Raw genomic sequence first — 15,922 nt, 5'->3', positions numbered from 1 at the left:
CGCCCGCCCGCCCTGCAGGCTGAAGATCCCAGTTAGAGGGCGGCCCGGGCACCGCGGCAGCAGCCTGCTCGTGCCAGCCAGCCACGAGGCTTCTGCGTGGACTAAAAGCCCGGTGCCTGCGAAGTCCTGGGTTTGAACAGGACTTCCTATCTGCCAGGAGACCCAGAAGGGCCACAACACCAGGAGGCAAGGGACTGGGGCAGGAAGCGGCTGGGGGGAAGGGGGCGTGGATGGGGTGTCCACACCCCCCAGTGGGCACGCTGGGAGCGTGGGGGCTTCCCCCGGTGGGCTTGGCTCTCAGGCCCAGCCCAGTGATCCTTCCTAAGAGGAAGCCCGTTATTTACACCGCTAAAGGACCCCGAGTTGAGGGAGGGGTGGGGGGATCCGGGTGCGGAGACCCCACCTCCCTTAGCTGCTGCGTCTCTAGCGCCCAAGCTTCCGTTCCTATCTCCTTTCCAGGGTTAGTCTGGCCTCCAGCCCGCGGGCATTGGCTCCCGGGCTTTCCCAGAGGCCTGGTCTCCCCTCTCCCTGAGGCCCCTCGTCCCGGCCCACCCATTTCCTGTGCAGCCCCAGCTCCGCCCCTGCTCGAGGTGGAAAGTTTCTCTCCTCAAGATGGGCGGCTCCTTCTTCCTTTCCGCTGCCGCAGACCAGGAAAGTCCAAAGCCCAGTGAGGAGGGGGGCTGGGTTCGGAGGAGACCAGCCAGAGAGGGGAAGTGACAGGACCGCAGTCACACAGCTGCTGGGCCTGGCTCCGCCGGCCTGGAAAGCGCCCGACGCCGCTGAGCGGCCCGCAGCCGCCCCGCGAGGCCTCCACTCGGGCGCCGCGACGCCACCTGCCGGCAGCCGGCGGCTCTCACCGCCCAGAAGCCGTTGAGTCCCGCCCCGCAGCCAGGCACTCGGGAAGCTTGAGTATTTATTTATTTATTTATTTATTTATCAACACATCCAGGAAGTGGACCCTCAACACATCCAGTCTGAAGCTCTGCCCTCCTGGCCGTGGGTGGTTGCAGGGATGGGTCCTGGAGTCCTTGTCCGGGGCAGTGGGTGCCCAGGACTGCAGGTGGCGTGCCCCTGAGCCAGCCGCTGCCAAGTAGCAGCGAAGGTGAAAAAGGTGGGCGCTAGGCACTCTGGGATCCAAATTCCAGAGATGGCATGGGCAGTGCAAGATGCTTTGGGTCCCACCGCCAGACTGCAGGTAGGTTAAGCTGGGGTGCACACATATAGAAGAAGTGGAGGCCCAAGGCGGTAGGCAGAGCCTGTCACCTAGGTGTCTAACCCAGTGCCCGCTAACCAGGAGGGGGCTCAGCGGTGTTGCCTGAGGGACACTCGCCTCGCCGGGCTGAGGTGAGGTGGCAGAGCAGGCACTGTCGTCTGAGGACTTGCTGATAGACAAGTTCTGCGCCTTTTGCATGGGTGCGTTCCCACCCACCCTAGCTCTTCAGAGGCTGATATGGAAGGCATCCTGCAGCCACTGGTCCCGGGCATTGTGCGTCTGGGGCACCGTTAGGGGTGGCGGGTCTGGGGGCAGGCTGGCGTCCGGAGGCTCCTCATCATCAGACAGGCCGGCATCGGGCGGATAAGAGCTGTCTGAGTGCAGGGAGGAGGACAGGTCCTGGCAGAAGCTCAGGTCTTGGCACAGGTGCTTGTAGTCCTGGATAGACTCATACAGGCCCCACAACTGGCACAGCAGGGACATGTCCAGCTGCCGCAGCCCCACCTGCAGACAACTGACAGTGGGCTGGAGTTGGGGTCCGGGTCACCCCCCAGCTCCTGCCTCCAGAAATCCAAAACCCCCAGCCCCAGGCCCCAGCTCTAGCCAATCTACTTGCACCTTCCTAAAGCAAAAGTTTGGGGAACAACAGATGGCACCTGCGAGCTATGTAACTTGAAGCAAGTCACAGATCCTCATCTGTAAAATGGGGTAACATCCATCTAAGCAGGATAAAGGGAACACGAGCAACATAAGCCCGTCAATATGCCATGCATGGCTACAATTACTGCAAACACCTCCGAGTCCCAGGCTGTCTGCAGGTGACCCCCCTGCACTGCCCATTGTTCCAGCGCCCACCCACTCACCATTTCTTTGCGCAGTGAGGCCAGGGCCGAGTCGAGGTTGACCGGGCGACGCGCACCGACTGCAGATCCGGAGTTGGCAGCGCCGGTGGCATGGCGGGGCCCGTCGGGAGCGCGTGCGGCGCGGCTCAGCTCGTCGTGGATGCGGTTACGCTGGCTGTAGACGCGCTCCAGCTCCCGCCACGAGCCGCCGCTGGCGTTGAGGAGGCCGCTGAGGCCGCGCGGAAGCGGAGGGAGCCCCGCGAGGGCACAGCCCGCGCCGCCCGGCGCCTCGGCCGAGGGCAACCCGTTCATGGCAAAATCGGCAGGGCTGGTGATGCCGCCTCCCACCTTTGGGAGCCGCCCGGGCCGCCCCGCCGCCCCCGAGCAGCGCCGAGCCCAGCCGCGCCGCCGCCGCCGCCCGCAGGCCGCGCTTTGTTCCTTCCCCAGCTCCACCGACTCCGCCTCCGACCCACCCCCCACACAGAGGCGGGGCCTCTCTTAAAAAGGCAAGGGCTGCAGGACCGCAATGGCATAGAGGAGAAAAGCTATAGGGGTGCCAGGAAGGGAAGCGAGAAAGGGGAGCAGAGAGGCCAAAAGAGGCAGGTGTGGTTCTTTGGAGGCTTTTGGGTTCTGCAAAATTACCCTCCCAAGGAAAAGGATGTGAAAGTGGAGAGTCAGTAGACTGGGGCTCAGGAGACGGGGGACCCGGGGTGTACACGAGATGATACAGGTGGTAGCATCCAGGTGCTCGGAGGGGAAGCCACAGGTCCGCAATGACTGAGGCGGCTTGGGGGGAGGGAAGGAGAGCCCCAAGAGAAGACAAATGCTGATATGCCCTTGAGGTGGCTAAGACCTCATCCTCAGCGTCAAGTACCGCAGACCTCACCATCTACCCCTCATCTTGGCTGCACAACTCATCTTTCAAGGAAATCTTTTCAGGAAGAGCAGACAGTGGAAAAGGTGAGAAGCAGAGAATAAGAAAAATGTGAGAGGAGCTGGGACTGGCATGCACACTCAGACCCAAGGAAAGAACAAACCACACGGAAGAACAGCAGTTTTTCTAGAGGGTTTTTCTGGGGGGGGGGGGGGTCTCTTAGTGCTGCAGCTGTTTCAGGCTACCCAGGGCGTCAGCACATGCCCGAATTAGGCCACACAGCTGGATACTAGTCTCCAGAGAGGTGCTACAGCCCAGCTCAGTTGATGCCCAGGTCAGCTTTTGCAGGAGGGCCTCTTGTGTGCAAGATACCACATCTGCATTTGGGGGCGCAGCAGGAGGGGGTGGACCCTGGGCTGCTTTGAGCCCTGCTGCAGCTCCCTCGCAGTGCTCTGGACGGGGTACAGGGGGCTGAGGTGTGGGCCGAGAGCTCAAGGGGAGTTCTGTGGCAGAAGCAAGCTGATGTTCCCGAGCCTGTGAGAGGGCAGCCTGAGCATTCAGAGCTAAAAGAAGAAGGGGGGGGGGGGGATAGTCAAGATATCTGGCTCACCTCATCCCTGAGCCACCTGCTCTTTACTGCTCTGCTCTTTCTGTGCTGTTTTCCCTGATTTATTAATTTATGTATTTGTGGTTGTAGGGCCTAAACTCTGGGCCTGGGCGCTGGCCCTCAGCTCTTCAGCTCAAGGCTAGCACTCTACTACTTGAGCCACCGTGACATTTCCGGCTTTTTCTGCTTATGTGGTGCTGAGGAATTGAACCCAGGGCCTCATGCATGCAAGGCAAGCACTCTACCACTGAGCCACCTTCCCAGCCCCCCTGTTTTTTGTTTTTTTTTTTTGTCAGTCATGGGGCTGGGGCTGGGTGCTGCCCCTGAGCTCTTCAGCTCAAGGCTAGCACTCTACCGCTTAGAGCCACAGCACCACTTTTGGTTTTCTGGTGGTTATTGGAGATAAGAGTCTCACAAACTTTCCTGCTCAGGCTGGCTTCAAACTGTAATTCTCCTATCTCTGCCTCCTGAGTAGCTAGGGTAACAGATATGAGCCAGTGGCTATGTTTTGTTTTGAGATGGGATTTCACTAAATATCCGAGGCTGACTCACTCATTCATCATTCTCCTGCCTCAGCCTCCTGAGTGCTGACATTACAGCCATGGTCCACTAAGCCCAGCTCTTTCCGTTCTCCTTGCATCTTACTACAGAGCTACGGTCCTAGGCACACTTCACTTTCTACTATGTCATCAGTTTTTTAAGCTCTGGCTTTATCTCCCCATGAAAATTGTGTCCCAGGACTGGGAACACAGTCCAGTGGTAGAGAAGGTGCCTGGCATTCCTGAGGCCCGGAGTTCCAGTCTCACAATGGAGGAAGGTCAGCTGATTAAGCTTACATTCTCCCTCAGGTTGGGAAAAGTGCTAGTGCCCCTAATGAAACGGATCTCTCTGAAGAAGACAGGAGAAAGCTCCTAACTTCCATTCCCCTCACAGACCCCACTGTCACCTCCCGGGTCTGTTCCTGAGCCTCTATTACCGCGCTGCTTCTCCACCGAGCACACTCGGCTCCTCACCGGGATTATCTTTATCCACATCTGAATCGAGTTCCTGACAAGCCACGCAGTAGATTTTCCGCTGTTTGTCTTGGAGGAGGATCGTCTGTGGACCGGAAAGCACAACGGGGCACGTGTAAGATGCTGGGCGGGCTAAGAGCTGTGCGGACTGGCCCGCAGCCCATCCCCGGTGACTCCAGCGAGTCTTCTCTTAACTCACCCCGCAGTCCGCGCACGTTTCGCCTAACATGCGGTAACCGCGCAGCAGGTAGTCGCCCATGAGCCGGGAGATGCGATCCTGCCGCTCCCGGCGCGCCTGCAACACCTTTGTCTCCGCCTCAGTCGGAGGCTCCCAGGACAAGTCATCGATTTCTGGGGGAAGAGAGGCACAAAGAACCGGGGTGTTGGAACGAGCTGCCCCTCGTACTCCGCAGCCCCAGGACCCCGCGACCCCAGTTCTCACCAGCGCCATTCAGGGCCATGTTGCCGTTGTCGCCAATGGTTCACCGGAAGTGACGTAAATTTACGGTGCGGTCCCGCCCCTTCCATATTGGCCCGATGTGAGGGCGGAAGTGACGCATCTCTGTGGTCTTCCGACTTCGCTTTGCCCAAAATGGGGCGTGTGTACCGCAGCGTTGGCCGAGCCCAGGAGGCGTGTCAGTCAGGCGTCAGTCAGCTGTCCGTTGGAGGGTTGGAACTTCCTCGGTTATGCACGGTAACGCTCCTCCGGTCTCAGACTGAGAAGTGTCTGCACCGCGTCGCCTTTCCTGCCCGCCGTAGATGGAGGCTTGAGAAATCGTGGCGGCCTCCGCTTGCCTGGGCGTTGTCCTTCCCACACCGGCCATGCCAAGCCCGGGACCGGCGAGGCAGCGGCGGCATCACGCAGCCGCTGCAGCGCATGGAGCCCCGGACCTGGTGCGCAGACCCGCAGGGCTGGGCAGGCAGGTGGGGGGTCATCATTAAGCTCTTTCCCCTCCTTGTGCAGTGTCCAGTCTGTCCATGCCTCCGACCAAGGCCTGGGACAGATGCAAAGCTACCCAGGAAGCTAGATCTGAAGAATGCGGTTTGATGCAGCCCTGGCAGGAAAATCTTTGAGACTCTTATCTCTAGTTAACCAGCAAAAATCTGAAAGTGGAGCTGTGGCTCAAGTGGTAGAGCACTAACCTTGAGTAAAACTCAGAGCACTAACTTGGAGTAAAAAAGCTCAGAAACAGTGCTCAGGTCCCAAGTTCAAGCCCCACAACAACAACAACAAATCTGCAAAAAGTACCGTTTTGGGGGACTGGGAGGGTGGCTCAGTAGTAGAGTGCTTGCCTTGCATGCATGAGGCCCTGGTTCCTCAGCACCACATAAGCAGAAAAGGCCAGAAGTGGTGCTGTGGCTCAAGTGGTAGAGCATTAGCCTTGAGCTGAAGAGCTGAAGAACAGCGCCCAGGCCCAGAGTTCAAGCCCATGTTAGACAAGCCCTCTAATACCCCAACCCTCCTGTGTTCTTTTTCCATATATGTCCTCTCCTTTATTAGGTTGGGGATCCGTAGGGGCTCCCACATAGGCTTCAAGGTTACAAACCTAAGCAATGGAAAAGGATGCCTAGAACTAGAGACTCATAATTTCAGCTGCAGCCTCGTTTGACTGTACAAACATGCTTTCACCATCTTACCTGAAGTGCCATTCTTTCCCCTGCCCCTGGGTTTATCCTCTCTTCCCCCCTACCTCCAGTCCTGGGGCTTGAATTCAGGGTCTGGGCTCTGTCCCTGAGCCTGTCTGTGCTCAAAAGCTAGGGCCCTACCATTTGAGCCACACCCCTACTTCTGGCTTTTTCTGTTTGTGTGCTACTGAGGAATCAAACCCAGGGGCTTCATGCACTCTACCACTAAGCCACCTTCCCAGCCCCATGTTTTTATCCTTTTAGGAACCCCAGAATTGCCTTTTCTCATCCTTGTTTTTTCCTGTTTATGAGCTCAGTGCCCCTCTCCATTCTCTATCACCAGCAGGCTCTTGGGCGTCACAGTAACTAACTCAGGACTTATACCCCAAATCATTTCTCCCAGGCTGACTAAAGGGACTGTCCATAAACCATCTCTTGTACTCCAACCTGTATGCACACACCTTCCAGCCCTATTCTGTATTCCCCAGTGCACCCTCTGGGGTCATTGCCATAGCCCAAACCCACTTAATTGCCAATTCTACCTGGTATCAACTAAGACCCTTACACTTCTCCTCCCACCTATTCCCTTTTACTTCTTATGAGGACTTTATGGAGCCAGGTACTGCTATTGCTCCTACTTTACAGAGCAGGAAGATGAGTAATTCTTTTGTGTGTGTGTTGGGCACTGGAACTTGAACTCAGGACCTGAGCACTGTCCCTGAGCTTTTTTGCTGAAACCTGATCTCTATCATTGATGTGAGCCACAACTTCATTTCCAACTTGCTGGAAATTAATTGGAGATAAGAGTCTCAGGGATTTTCCTGCCGGGGTTGGCTTTGAACTGTGATCCTTAGTTTTCAGTCTCCTGAGTAGCTAGGATTACAGGTAAGAGCCACTGGCACCCAGCAAGTAAATATTTCTTTATTGAGATTGACTACATAAGTTTCACAATACTGTGGCATAGTTATACATAGCTAAAGTCACAAACACATTTTAACCTTCACAATGATAATCATCATTATCTTAATCTACAAAGTTTATGAACTCTAGGAACGTTAATAAAACTATTTCTTCCAAATTGGGTGATATTTACATTTCTTTCCATTTGCTTAGCATCAGCTGTTCCCTCTTTCTCATTTCCTCCCTTCCCACCAAGTAATTTTTCAAGATATAAATCATGTTAGCTTTGCTCAAAGACCTATCACACTGAGACAAAAATCCGAAGTCCTTACTTCAGTCTCCATGGTCTTACAGAGCTGACCCATGGGACCTGCTTTCCCTGCATTTCTCCTCTTCAAATAGTCAAGGGGACCCCAACACGTCTTTTAAGAGCCTCTCTCTCTACTTCACTGTAGGGTGGAAAAGGCACAGACCTAAGATCAAGCATGCCTGGGTTTGTCCTGGATCTGTTGCTTACTAGTTCTATCACCTGGAACAATTTACTTCACCAATTTAGGCTTCAGTTCCTCCTCTGAAACAGGCAGTATGGATTTGAGAGGGCTGCTGTGGAGATTTAGTGTGGAGATGCGAGGAGAGAGGCATTGGAGAGGTCTCCACCAGTCTGTCTCATACGTTCATGCAGGTCTTGTGAACAGAGACACAAGGCCTCTTGTGAATGCATGCCTTTATTCTGGACAAGCTTTTCAAGGCTGTTTATATAGTGAACAGCCTTTGGCTGAGTACTGTTATAGAGAGCGGGTCTAGTCATGGCCTATTATAAATGATCTGGGCTCACACCTTAGCAAGCAGTCTAATCACTAAATGAACACAGCTGTCCTCAGGAAGGGATCAACTACTCTAGGTATTTCATTTGTAATGATCAAAATGAGAGGCGTATGGGTATATTTGGACTAATTGTTTAAATTCTGGGTTCTATACTTGACCATGATGTTTCTTTCTGAAAGCAACTCTAGCCACCCTAATCAGTTACACTGAAGGGGAAACCCAGTAAAAAGGGGACCTAGGAAATTCAAACAATGTGGTCCAGGCTTCCAGAACTGTCTTGTAGACCAACACAGGTCCTGAACCTTGAGAATAACTGTTTTCTCTTTCCTTTCCTTTTTTTTTTTCTACTATTGTTTTGTTTTATGCCAGTCCTAGGTTTGAACTCAGGTCCTGAGTGCTATCCTTGAACTTTTTTGTTCAAGGCTGGCCTTCTATCACTTGAGCCATAGCTTCACTTCCAGTTTTTTGGTGGTTAGTTGGAGATTAGAATACCATGGACTTTGCTGCCTGGTGTGGCTTCAAGCTGTGATCCTCAGATCTCAGATCTCAGACTCCTGAGTAGCCAGGATTACAGGCGTGAGCCACTGTCACCCAGTTAACTACCTGTCTCTGAGTCCTTCAACAGGGGCCTTCATGCAGAGTGAGATGGATAAAATGCCCTTGTCCCTCTGAAGTACCTGTCTTTCCAGGTGAAAGGCATGGATTGGGGGTGAACTGAACAAAAAGTGAAGGTCTAGGGGCTGGAAAGGTGGCTCAGTGGTAGAGTGCTTGTCTTGCATGCCTGAGGCCCTGGGTTCAATTCCTCAGCACCACATAAGCAAAAAGAAAAAAGCCAGAAGTGGCGCTGTGGCTCAAGTGGTAGAGCGCTAGCCTTGAGCTGAAGAGCTGAGGGACAGCACCTAGGTCTGGGGCTCAGGCCCCACGACCGGACCAAAAAAAAAAAGAAGTGAAGGTCTAGCTACTGACAAGAAATGAATTGATTTTTGTCGCAGGGGAGAAGGGGAGAAATGGCAATAGTTTTGGTACCCAGGAAGGAACACTCAGACCCTGGGGAGATATGGGAGGAGAGACGTTAATGATCTCTGTCTCTCTCACCTTCTCCCCAATAGAGCCTTCCTTCCTAAGGAAAATACCTGCTCCACCCCTCCCAAACTTAACCAATTGCTGTGTCTGCCATTCTCTGTCAGAAGGTTTTGATTGTGACTGACTGTTACTCTATTTAGCCTTCCTGATTTATGAGAATAACAGGGATCTTACCAATGGTTCATCAAGGTCATCTTCAACTCACTGACCAAGGTTGTTAGAGTCAATAGAGTCTCTCTAGACTTTGTGTTGAGGGCCAGCTGGGTCTGGGTCTTAGGGGTTGAACTCAAGGCCTAGGTGCTAGGTGCTAGGTGCTATCCCTAGCCTTTTCTTTTTTTTTTTTTTGGTCAGTCATGGGGCTTGAACTCTGGGTCTGAGCGCTGTCCCTCAGCTCTTCAGCTCAAGGCTAGTGCTCTACCACTTGAGCCCCAGTACCACTTCCCGTTTTCTGGTGGTTTATTGGAGATAAGAATCTCATGGACTTTCCTGCTTGGCTGACTTTGAACCTCAATCCTCAGATCTCAGATTCTTGAGTAGCTAGGGGTACAGGCATGAGCTACCAGCGCCTGGCTTCTCTTAGCTTTTTCTTTTTTCTTTTTTGGTTTTTTGGTCAGTCATGAGGCTTGAACTGAGGTCCTGGTGCTGTCCCTGAGCTCTTTTGCTCAAGGCTAGGGCTTTAGCACTTTCAGCCACAATGCCACTTTCTGGTGGTAAATTGGAGACAAGTGTCTCATGGACTTTCCTGCCCAGGCTGCCCTGCTATGATCCCTAGATCATAGTTTGGAGTAGCTAGAATTAAAGCTTGAGCCACCAGCACCAGACACACTAGATTTTTTTTAGGGCCCAAACAAAGTCTTTGGAGTTGTTCATATATCCTCCAGTATCTAAATTAACACTTTAAACCAAGTGGAGAAGTCAATGGAAACCTGGATTTATGGATTTGCTGACCTGGGACCCTGAGTGGCAAGGCCAAAGTCAGTATCTCAAGTTGTCCTTATCTTGTGTACTAGCCTTAATTAAATATTATCTGTGACACATTAGATTTTAGTCCAGCCCTGTTGATTGGACTACTAAGATTTGCCAACAGAGAATGGTGTACTTCTGCCAAAAGTCACCAAAGTGCAAGCTGGTACAGTGATGAGGATATTAATCTAAGATAATTCTCCAATGGGTCTCCAGTGTTTGCACATCTTGCAAGCAAGTCCTTTGCTCTAGAATTTCTTCTTAAAGATACCCGTATAGCAAAGAACACGAAAGATGGGTTTCTCCCTTCTGAGCAAAGGATAAACATGACTTTGGGTTTGAGTTTTCTAAACTTATGTCCTCATCCAGAATATAACCTACTCCATGGGCAGACTGGGTCCACTAGTATCACCCCCATGAGAGCCGGTGACAAGGGAACCTGATGTCCCTACAGTGATGTACGTATTACCGAGCTGCTCCCTAGCTTACTTGGTGTAGTTTGGGGGGACCAGGCACTGAGCTAATAGCTTCTCAGGAAGTGTCTCACTTTGTCCTCTGTGAGCTGGTTCTTATCTTTATTCTAGTCTGCCGATGAAGAAGCTAAGGTTTGAAGTGGGTAAGATGTACTGATTCAGCTGTGGCTCATGCCTGTAATACTAGCTACTCAGGAGGCTGAGATCTGAGAATTGAGGTTCAAAACCAGCCCAGGCAGGGAAGTCTATGAGACTCTTATCTCCAATAAGCCACTCAGAAAACTGGAAGTGGAACTGTGGCTCAAGAGGTAGAGTGCTTGCCTTAAGCTGGAGAGCTGAGGGACAGTGCCTGGGCCCAGAGTTCAAGCCCCACAACCAACACCCCCCAAAAAAAATGTACTGATTGCCACCGATCTGGGACTGGCAGGACTGGGGCTCCACTGGGCCTGAGTGGTCACTGGCAGACTCACCCTGCATGTGCAGGATGAGGAGTGGTGAGGGCAGAAGAGCCTTCTGACTTGACAAGAAGAGTGCTGGCATCGTGACGTATGAAGCACGAAGAGGAGCCGTGGCTAGCATGTAGAAGGTCTTGGATCCAATCCTTAGCACAGGGAAAACTACAGGTGAAAAGAAAAAAATAAGAACAGCCAGACGTCAGTGGCTCACATCTATAATCCCAGCTACTCAGGCTGAGATCTGAGGATCATAGTACAAAACCTGCCTGGTCAAGGAAGTCTATGAGATCTCTTATCTCCAACTAACCACCCAAAAAGCCAGAAGTGGAGGTGTGGTTCAAGTGGTAGAGGTGGTAGCCTTGAACCAAAAAGCTCAAGGACAGCACGCAGGCCTTGAGTTCAAGTCCCAGGACCAACACACACACACACACACACACACACACACACACACACACACACACACACACACACACACAAAATAAGTTCTATTAGGCATGAAGGTAGGTTCATTTCATGTCTAATCCTGCCTCACATTTGCTTGTCTTTGCCCATACTAAATGGCACATTCAAGGGACCCAGTAACTGCTACTTTCAGAACAGCATCTTTGCAAAGAGATAGATGCTTCAGGGTAGAATTGTGCCCTTAAGGCTTCTGTAACTCTGTCCCTCCCCTTTCAACCTAATGAGCAGTGTCCTTCCCTGCCTTCCCATTGCCAACCCCACCCACAGAGCCAGATCTTTCCTCAGAGCCTATAAACTTCCCAGATGAAAGCTGGCACAGGGCTGGCCCCATTCAGTGGCAGTTCTCTTCCCACCACTCAGCCCAGCATGGCCTCCAGACCCAGACATAATGACAAGAGCTGACGTACACTGAATCCTTATCATGCATCATGCACCAGGGTCTCATAGATATCAGTTCATTGTTCCCTGTGGAAAATAAGGAAACAGAGGCATAGAGAAATTTAAAGATTTTCCCAATTTACATAGCTGGCCCAGTCTAGGGACTGGACTCGGGGACATAAAACCCTGGGAAAAGCCAGATGTTGGTGGCTCATGCCTGTAATCCTAGCTACAAAGGAGGCTGAGATCTGAGGATTGCAGTTCAAAGCCAGCTTGGGCAGGAAAGTTCATGAGATTTTTTTTTTTTTTGCCAGCCCTGGGGCATGAACTCTGGGTCTGGGTGCTACCCCTGAGCTCCTTTTGCTTAAGGCTAGCACTCTATCACTTGAGCCACAGCACCATTTCTGGCTTTTTCTGTGGTTAATTAGAACTAAGAGTCTCACAGACTTTCCTGTCTGAGCTGCTTTCAATAGTTATCCTCAGAGCTCAGTCTCCAAGTGACTAGGATTACAGGCATGAGCCAGCAGCACCAGATTCTGGGGCACTTGTCTCCATTTAATCACAAAAGCTAGAAGTGGAGCTGTGGCTCAAGTGGTAGAGTACAAGCCTTGAGCACAAAAGCTTAGAGACAGGGTTTAAGCCCAGAGTTGAAGCCCCAAAACTGGGAAAAAAAATTTAAAAAACTGGGGGGCTGGGAAGGTGGCTCAGTGGTAGAGTGCTTGCCTTGCATGCATGAGGCCCTGGGTTCGAATCCTCAGCACCACATACGCAGAAAAAAAGCCGGAAGTGACACTATGGTTCAAGTGGTAGAGCCTTGAGCTGAAGAGCTGAGGGACAGCACCCAGGCCCAGAGTTCAGGCTCCACGACCGACCAAAAAGAAAAAACTGGGGAAGAAGAACCCACTATGAACTGATCACCAGTAGCTTACACCTGTAATCCTAGCTACTCAGGAAGCTGAGATTTGAGGATCTCACATGGTTTGAAGCCAAACAAAGCAGAAAAGTCCCAGTGAGATTCTTATCCCCAATCAACCACTCAAAAACCAGAAGTAGCACTATGCTCAAAGTGATGGAGCACTATACTTGAACCATTCCTGAGGCTTGAACTCAGGGCCTGGGAGCTATCCCTGAGCTCTTGCTCTTGCTCAAGCTAGTGCTCTACCACATAAGCCACAGCTTTTTGGTAGTTGATTGGAAACAAGTCTTACAGACTTTTCTGCGAGGGCTACTTTGAACCAAGACCTTTAGCTCTCAGTCTCCTGAGTAGCTAGAATTATTGGCATGAGCCATGGGTACCCAGCTTCTTCTACATTTTAAATGAGGCAGTCTTGGATTTGTTCAATCCCTGAAACTAATTTACTAGGTTCCCTGAGTCAACTTCAGAGCCTTGGTTTCCCATGTAAGGTCACTGGGAGGAAACAGTATTGGAGGGAAGGGACCTAACAGTGCAGAGTACATGGTAAATGAAGGTGAATTTTTGTTTTTATGTTCTTCCTTTGATCAACCAACAAACTGTAGCATCCCCACTTGGCTTTTTCCACTCTTGACTGGCACTCTACCACTTAAGCCACACCTCTACTTTCCACTTTTCACTGGTTAGTTGGAGACAAAAATCTCTCAGGAGGCTGGGAAGGTGGCTCAGTGGTAGAGCGCTTGCCTTGCATGCATGAGGCCCTGGGGTCGATTCCCCAACATCACGTAAGCAAAAAGGAAAAAAGCCGGAAGTGGCGCTGTGGCTCAAGTGGTAGAGTGCTAGCCTTGAACTGAAGAGCTGAGGGACAGCACCCAGGCCCAGAGTTCAGGCCCATGACCGGACTCCCCCCCCAAAAAAAAAAATCTCAGATTTGTCTTCCTGGGCTAGTTTTGAGCTTCTATCCCTAAGGATAGAAGTATCCTGAGTAGCTAGGATTAAAGGCATGAGCCACCTCCCTTGTCTAGAGACAAGGTTGCATCTTTCTGGGAATGGGATGCATTATACAATAAGTAAACCAAACTTTAAAGGAGGTATGAAAATGGAAACGCACCCAGGCAGGGGCTGGGAAGGTGGCTCAGTGTTAGAGCGCTTGCCTTGCATGCATGAGGCCCTGGGTTCCATTCCTCAGCACTACATAAGCAAAAAAGAAAAAAAACCAGAAGTGGCGCTGTGGCTCAAGTGGTAGAGCACTAGCCTTGAGCTGAAGAGCTGAAGGATAGCACCCAGGCCCAGAGTTCAGGCCCCACGACCGGACCCAAAAAAAAGAAAAAAGCACCCAGGCAGATGAACAACTTTAGCGTCTCTGAGAAATGGACAATATGGAAAGCCCAGGTGAGAAAAGGTCTTTTTTTTTTTTAAGCCAAGGTGTAAAGTGCTTGGAAGAGTTGGGGCTGGAACCCAAGACCTGCATGTGCTGAGCACACAATCTACCACTAAGCTACACTTCAACCTGGAATTTTTTTTTTTTGGGGGGGGTGGTCCAGTCATGGAGCTGGAAGTGGCACTGTGGCTCAAGTGGTAGAGCGCTAGCCTTGAGCTGAAGAGCTGAGGGACAGCGCCCAGGCCCAGAGTTCAGGCCCCACAACCGGACTCCAAAAAAAAAAGTCATTCTAGCCCGGTGCTGGTGGCTCACGCCTGTAATCCTAGCTACTGAGGAGCCTGATATCTGAGGATCGCAGTTCAAAGCCAGCCTGGGCGGGAAAGTCTGTGAGACTCTTATCTCCAATGAACCACCAGAAAACCAGAATGGTACTGTAGTTCAAGTAGTAGAGCGCTCGCCTTGAGCTGAAGAACTGAGGGACAGGGCCCAGGCCCCGAGTTCAAGCCCCATGACTGACAAAAAAAAAAAAAAAAAAAGTCATCCTGCCCAGGAGCTGATGGCTCATGCCTGTAATCCTATTCAGGAGACTGAATTCTGAAGATTGTGGTTTGAAGCTAGCACTGGCAGGAAAGTCTGTGAGACTAAAGCCTAAGCACTGTCCCTGAGCTTTTTGCTCAAGGCTAGCACTCTACCACTTGAGCCAGAGTACTACTTTCAGCTTTTTCTGTGTATGTGGTACTAAGGAATCGAACCAGGGCTTCATGCATGCCAGGCAAGCACTCTACCACTAAGCTACATTCCCAGCTGTCTGTGAGACTCTTAACTCCAATTAACCACCAGAAGATCAGAAGTGGCCCTGTGGCTCCAAGTGGTAGAGTGTTAGCCTTGAGTGAAAGAACTCAGAGACAGTGCCCAGGCTCTGAGTTCAAGCCCCACGGCAGACACACACATAAAAGTCACTCTGGCATCAAGTGAATGAGACTAGAGGCGGTAAAATAGCCACGTGAGCAGTCCTAATAATCTAGATGATTATGTCTTTGATCTTAGAGGAGATGGCAGATTGCAGAACACACAAACCAGCAGCTGCTAGGGAGCTGAGGGGACCACGTGTGGTGAGAAGATAGAAATGGTGGGCAGGATGAGGATGCCACGTGTTGGACAGTCTCAGTTTACCTAGCTCCCAATTAGCATCCTCCTGCTGCCTGGGGCATGCCAGGAGCCCACTCTCAGAGCACTGCACCCCAGACAGAAGCTAGCCTTGCTGTTTGCTTCTACAGCTCCTTGTCCTACTCCCTGCGCGGCTCTGCTGTTGCTCTCTCCCCTCCTCACCCTGCTGCTCCTCCCGCCTCCCACACCTCCTTTCTGCACACTCCTTGCAAAATCTCTTCTTCAGCTGTTTCAGTTTCCCAGGTGCCCTCCGCATCACCCTTCAGCCTCTGGTAGAAAGGAAGGGGTTTGTTTCTGGAGATAAGATTTCACTATGTAGCCTGGGATGGCCTCAGACTTTCTTGCCTCTGCCTCCTGAGTGCTGAGCTTACAGAAGTGTGCCACCATACCTAGCTATAAAGTTCTTTTGTTCGGGACTTTCTGGACTCCGTGACCTACCTCCTGACCAGCTTCCGGTTCCCTCCTCGCTCCCTTCATCTCTGCTCCCCCTCCCCATCTGTACTGGGATTTGACTCCTGCTCTATTCTGTCACAGCACCACCTTCACGTGTGAAATGAAAATGACCTGGCACGTGCCCACCAGCCCTCGTTGGAGTTAAGGGGTGAAGGACTAGTTTTGTTCTCAGTGTGGTACATGAATAGAGCCCATTTCATGGGTGACAAAACTGAGGCTTGGAGAGATGAAGACTCTGAGCTTAGACTGTTGAACTGTGCTGTGTTCCAAGGTGAGCCACAGCCTGCTCTAGAC

General features: G+C 51.8%; 2 protein-coding genes across 2 annotated transcripts; both read right to left on the bottom strand.

Moving 5' to 3' along the window:
- Window positions 1-912: 912 nt before the first annotated feature.
- LOC138824311 (leucine repeat adapter protein 25-like) lies at window positions 913-3,030 on the bottom strand. The gene is made up of 2 exons (XM_070018115.1): window positions 2,077-3,030; window positions 913-1,717 (listed from the first exon to the last, which is right to left on the bottom strand). Exons 1-2 carry the CDS (start codon window positions 2,365-2,367, stop codon window positions 1,439-1,441), a joined length of 570 nt encoding a protein of 189 aa, XP_069874216.1. The 5' UTR covers window positions 2,368-3,030; the 3' UTR covers window positions 913-1,438.
- A 93-nt stretch (window positions 3,031-3,123) lies between these two features.
- LOC138824310 (protein ZNRD2) lies at window positions 3,124-5,094 on the bottom strand. Its single transcript, XM_070018114.1, has 4 exons — window positions 4,992-5,094; window positions 4,749-4,900; window positions 4,550-4,634; window positions 3,124-3,492 (listed from the first exon to the last, which is right to left on the bottom strand). The coding sequence occupies exons 1-4, from the start codon at window positions 5,008-5,010 to the stop codon at window positions 3,149-3,151; spliced, it is 600 nt and encodes a 199-aa protein (XP_069874215.1). The 5' UTR covers window positions 5,011-5,094; the 3' UTR covers window positions 3,124-3,148.
- Between the last annotated feature and the right edge of the window lie 10,828 nt (window positions 5,095-15,922).

The sequence above is a fragment of the Dipodomys merriami genome, unplaced genomic scaffold, assembly GCF_024711535.1.
Source record: "Dipodomys merriami isolate MVZ:Mamm:240054 unplaced genomic scaffold, mDipMer1.0.p SCAF_128, whole genome shotgun sequence".
Taxonomy (NCBI): Eukaryota; Metazoa; Chordata; class Mammalia; order Rodentia; family Heteromyidae; genus Dipodomys; species Dipodomys merriami.
Note: the sequence above shows the minus strand (reverse complement) of the source record. Positions and strands in the feature narration are given on the sequence as shown.

What these genes read in the sequence shown, in the direction of transcription:
- LOC138824311 (XM_070018115.1), bottom strand. Translation starts at nt 2,367, where the DNA reads ATGAACGGGTTGCCCTCGGCCGAGGCGCCGGGCGGCGCGGGCTGTGCC. An exon ending in CCTCACTGCGCAAAGAAATG is followed by an intron (nt 1,718 to 2,076) that starts GTGAGTGGGTGG and finishes AGTTGTCTGCAG; the next exon opens with GTGGGGCTGCGGCAGCTGGA.
- LOC138824310 (XM_070018114.1), bottom strand. An exon ending in AAACGTGCGCGGACTGCGGG is followed by an intron (nt 4,635 to 4,748) that starts GTGAGTTAAGAG and finishes TCCGGTCCACAG; the next exon opens with ACGATCCTCCTCCAAGACAA. An exon ending in TGTGGATAAAGATAATCCCG is followed by an intron (nt 3,493 to 4,549) that starts GTGAGGAGCCGA and finishes TTCTTCTTTTAG; the next exon opens with CTCTGAATGCTCAGGCTGCC.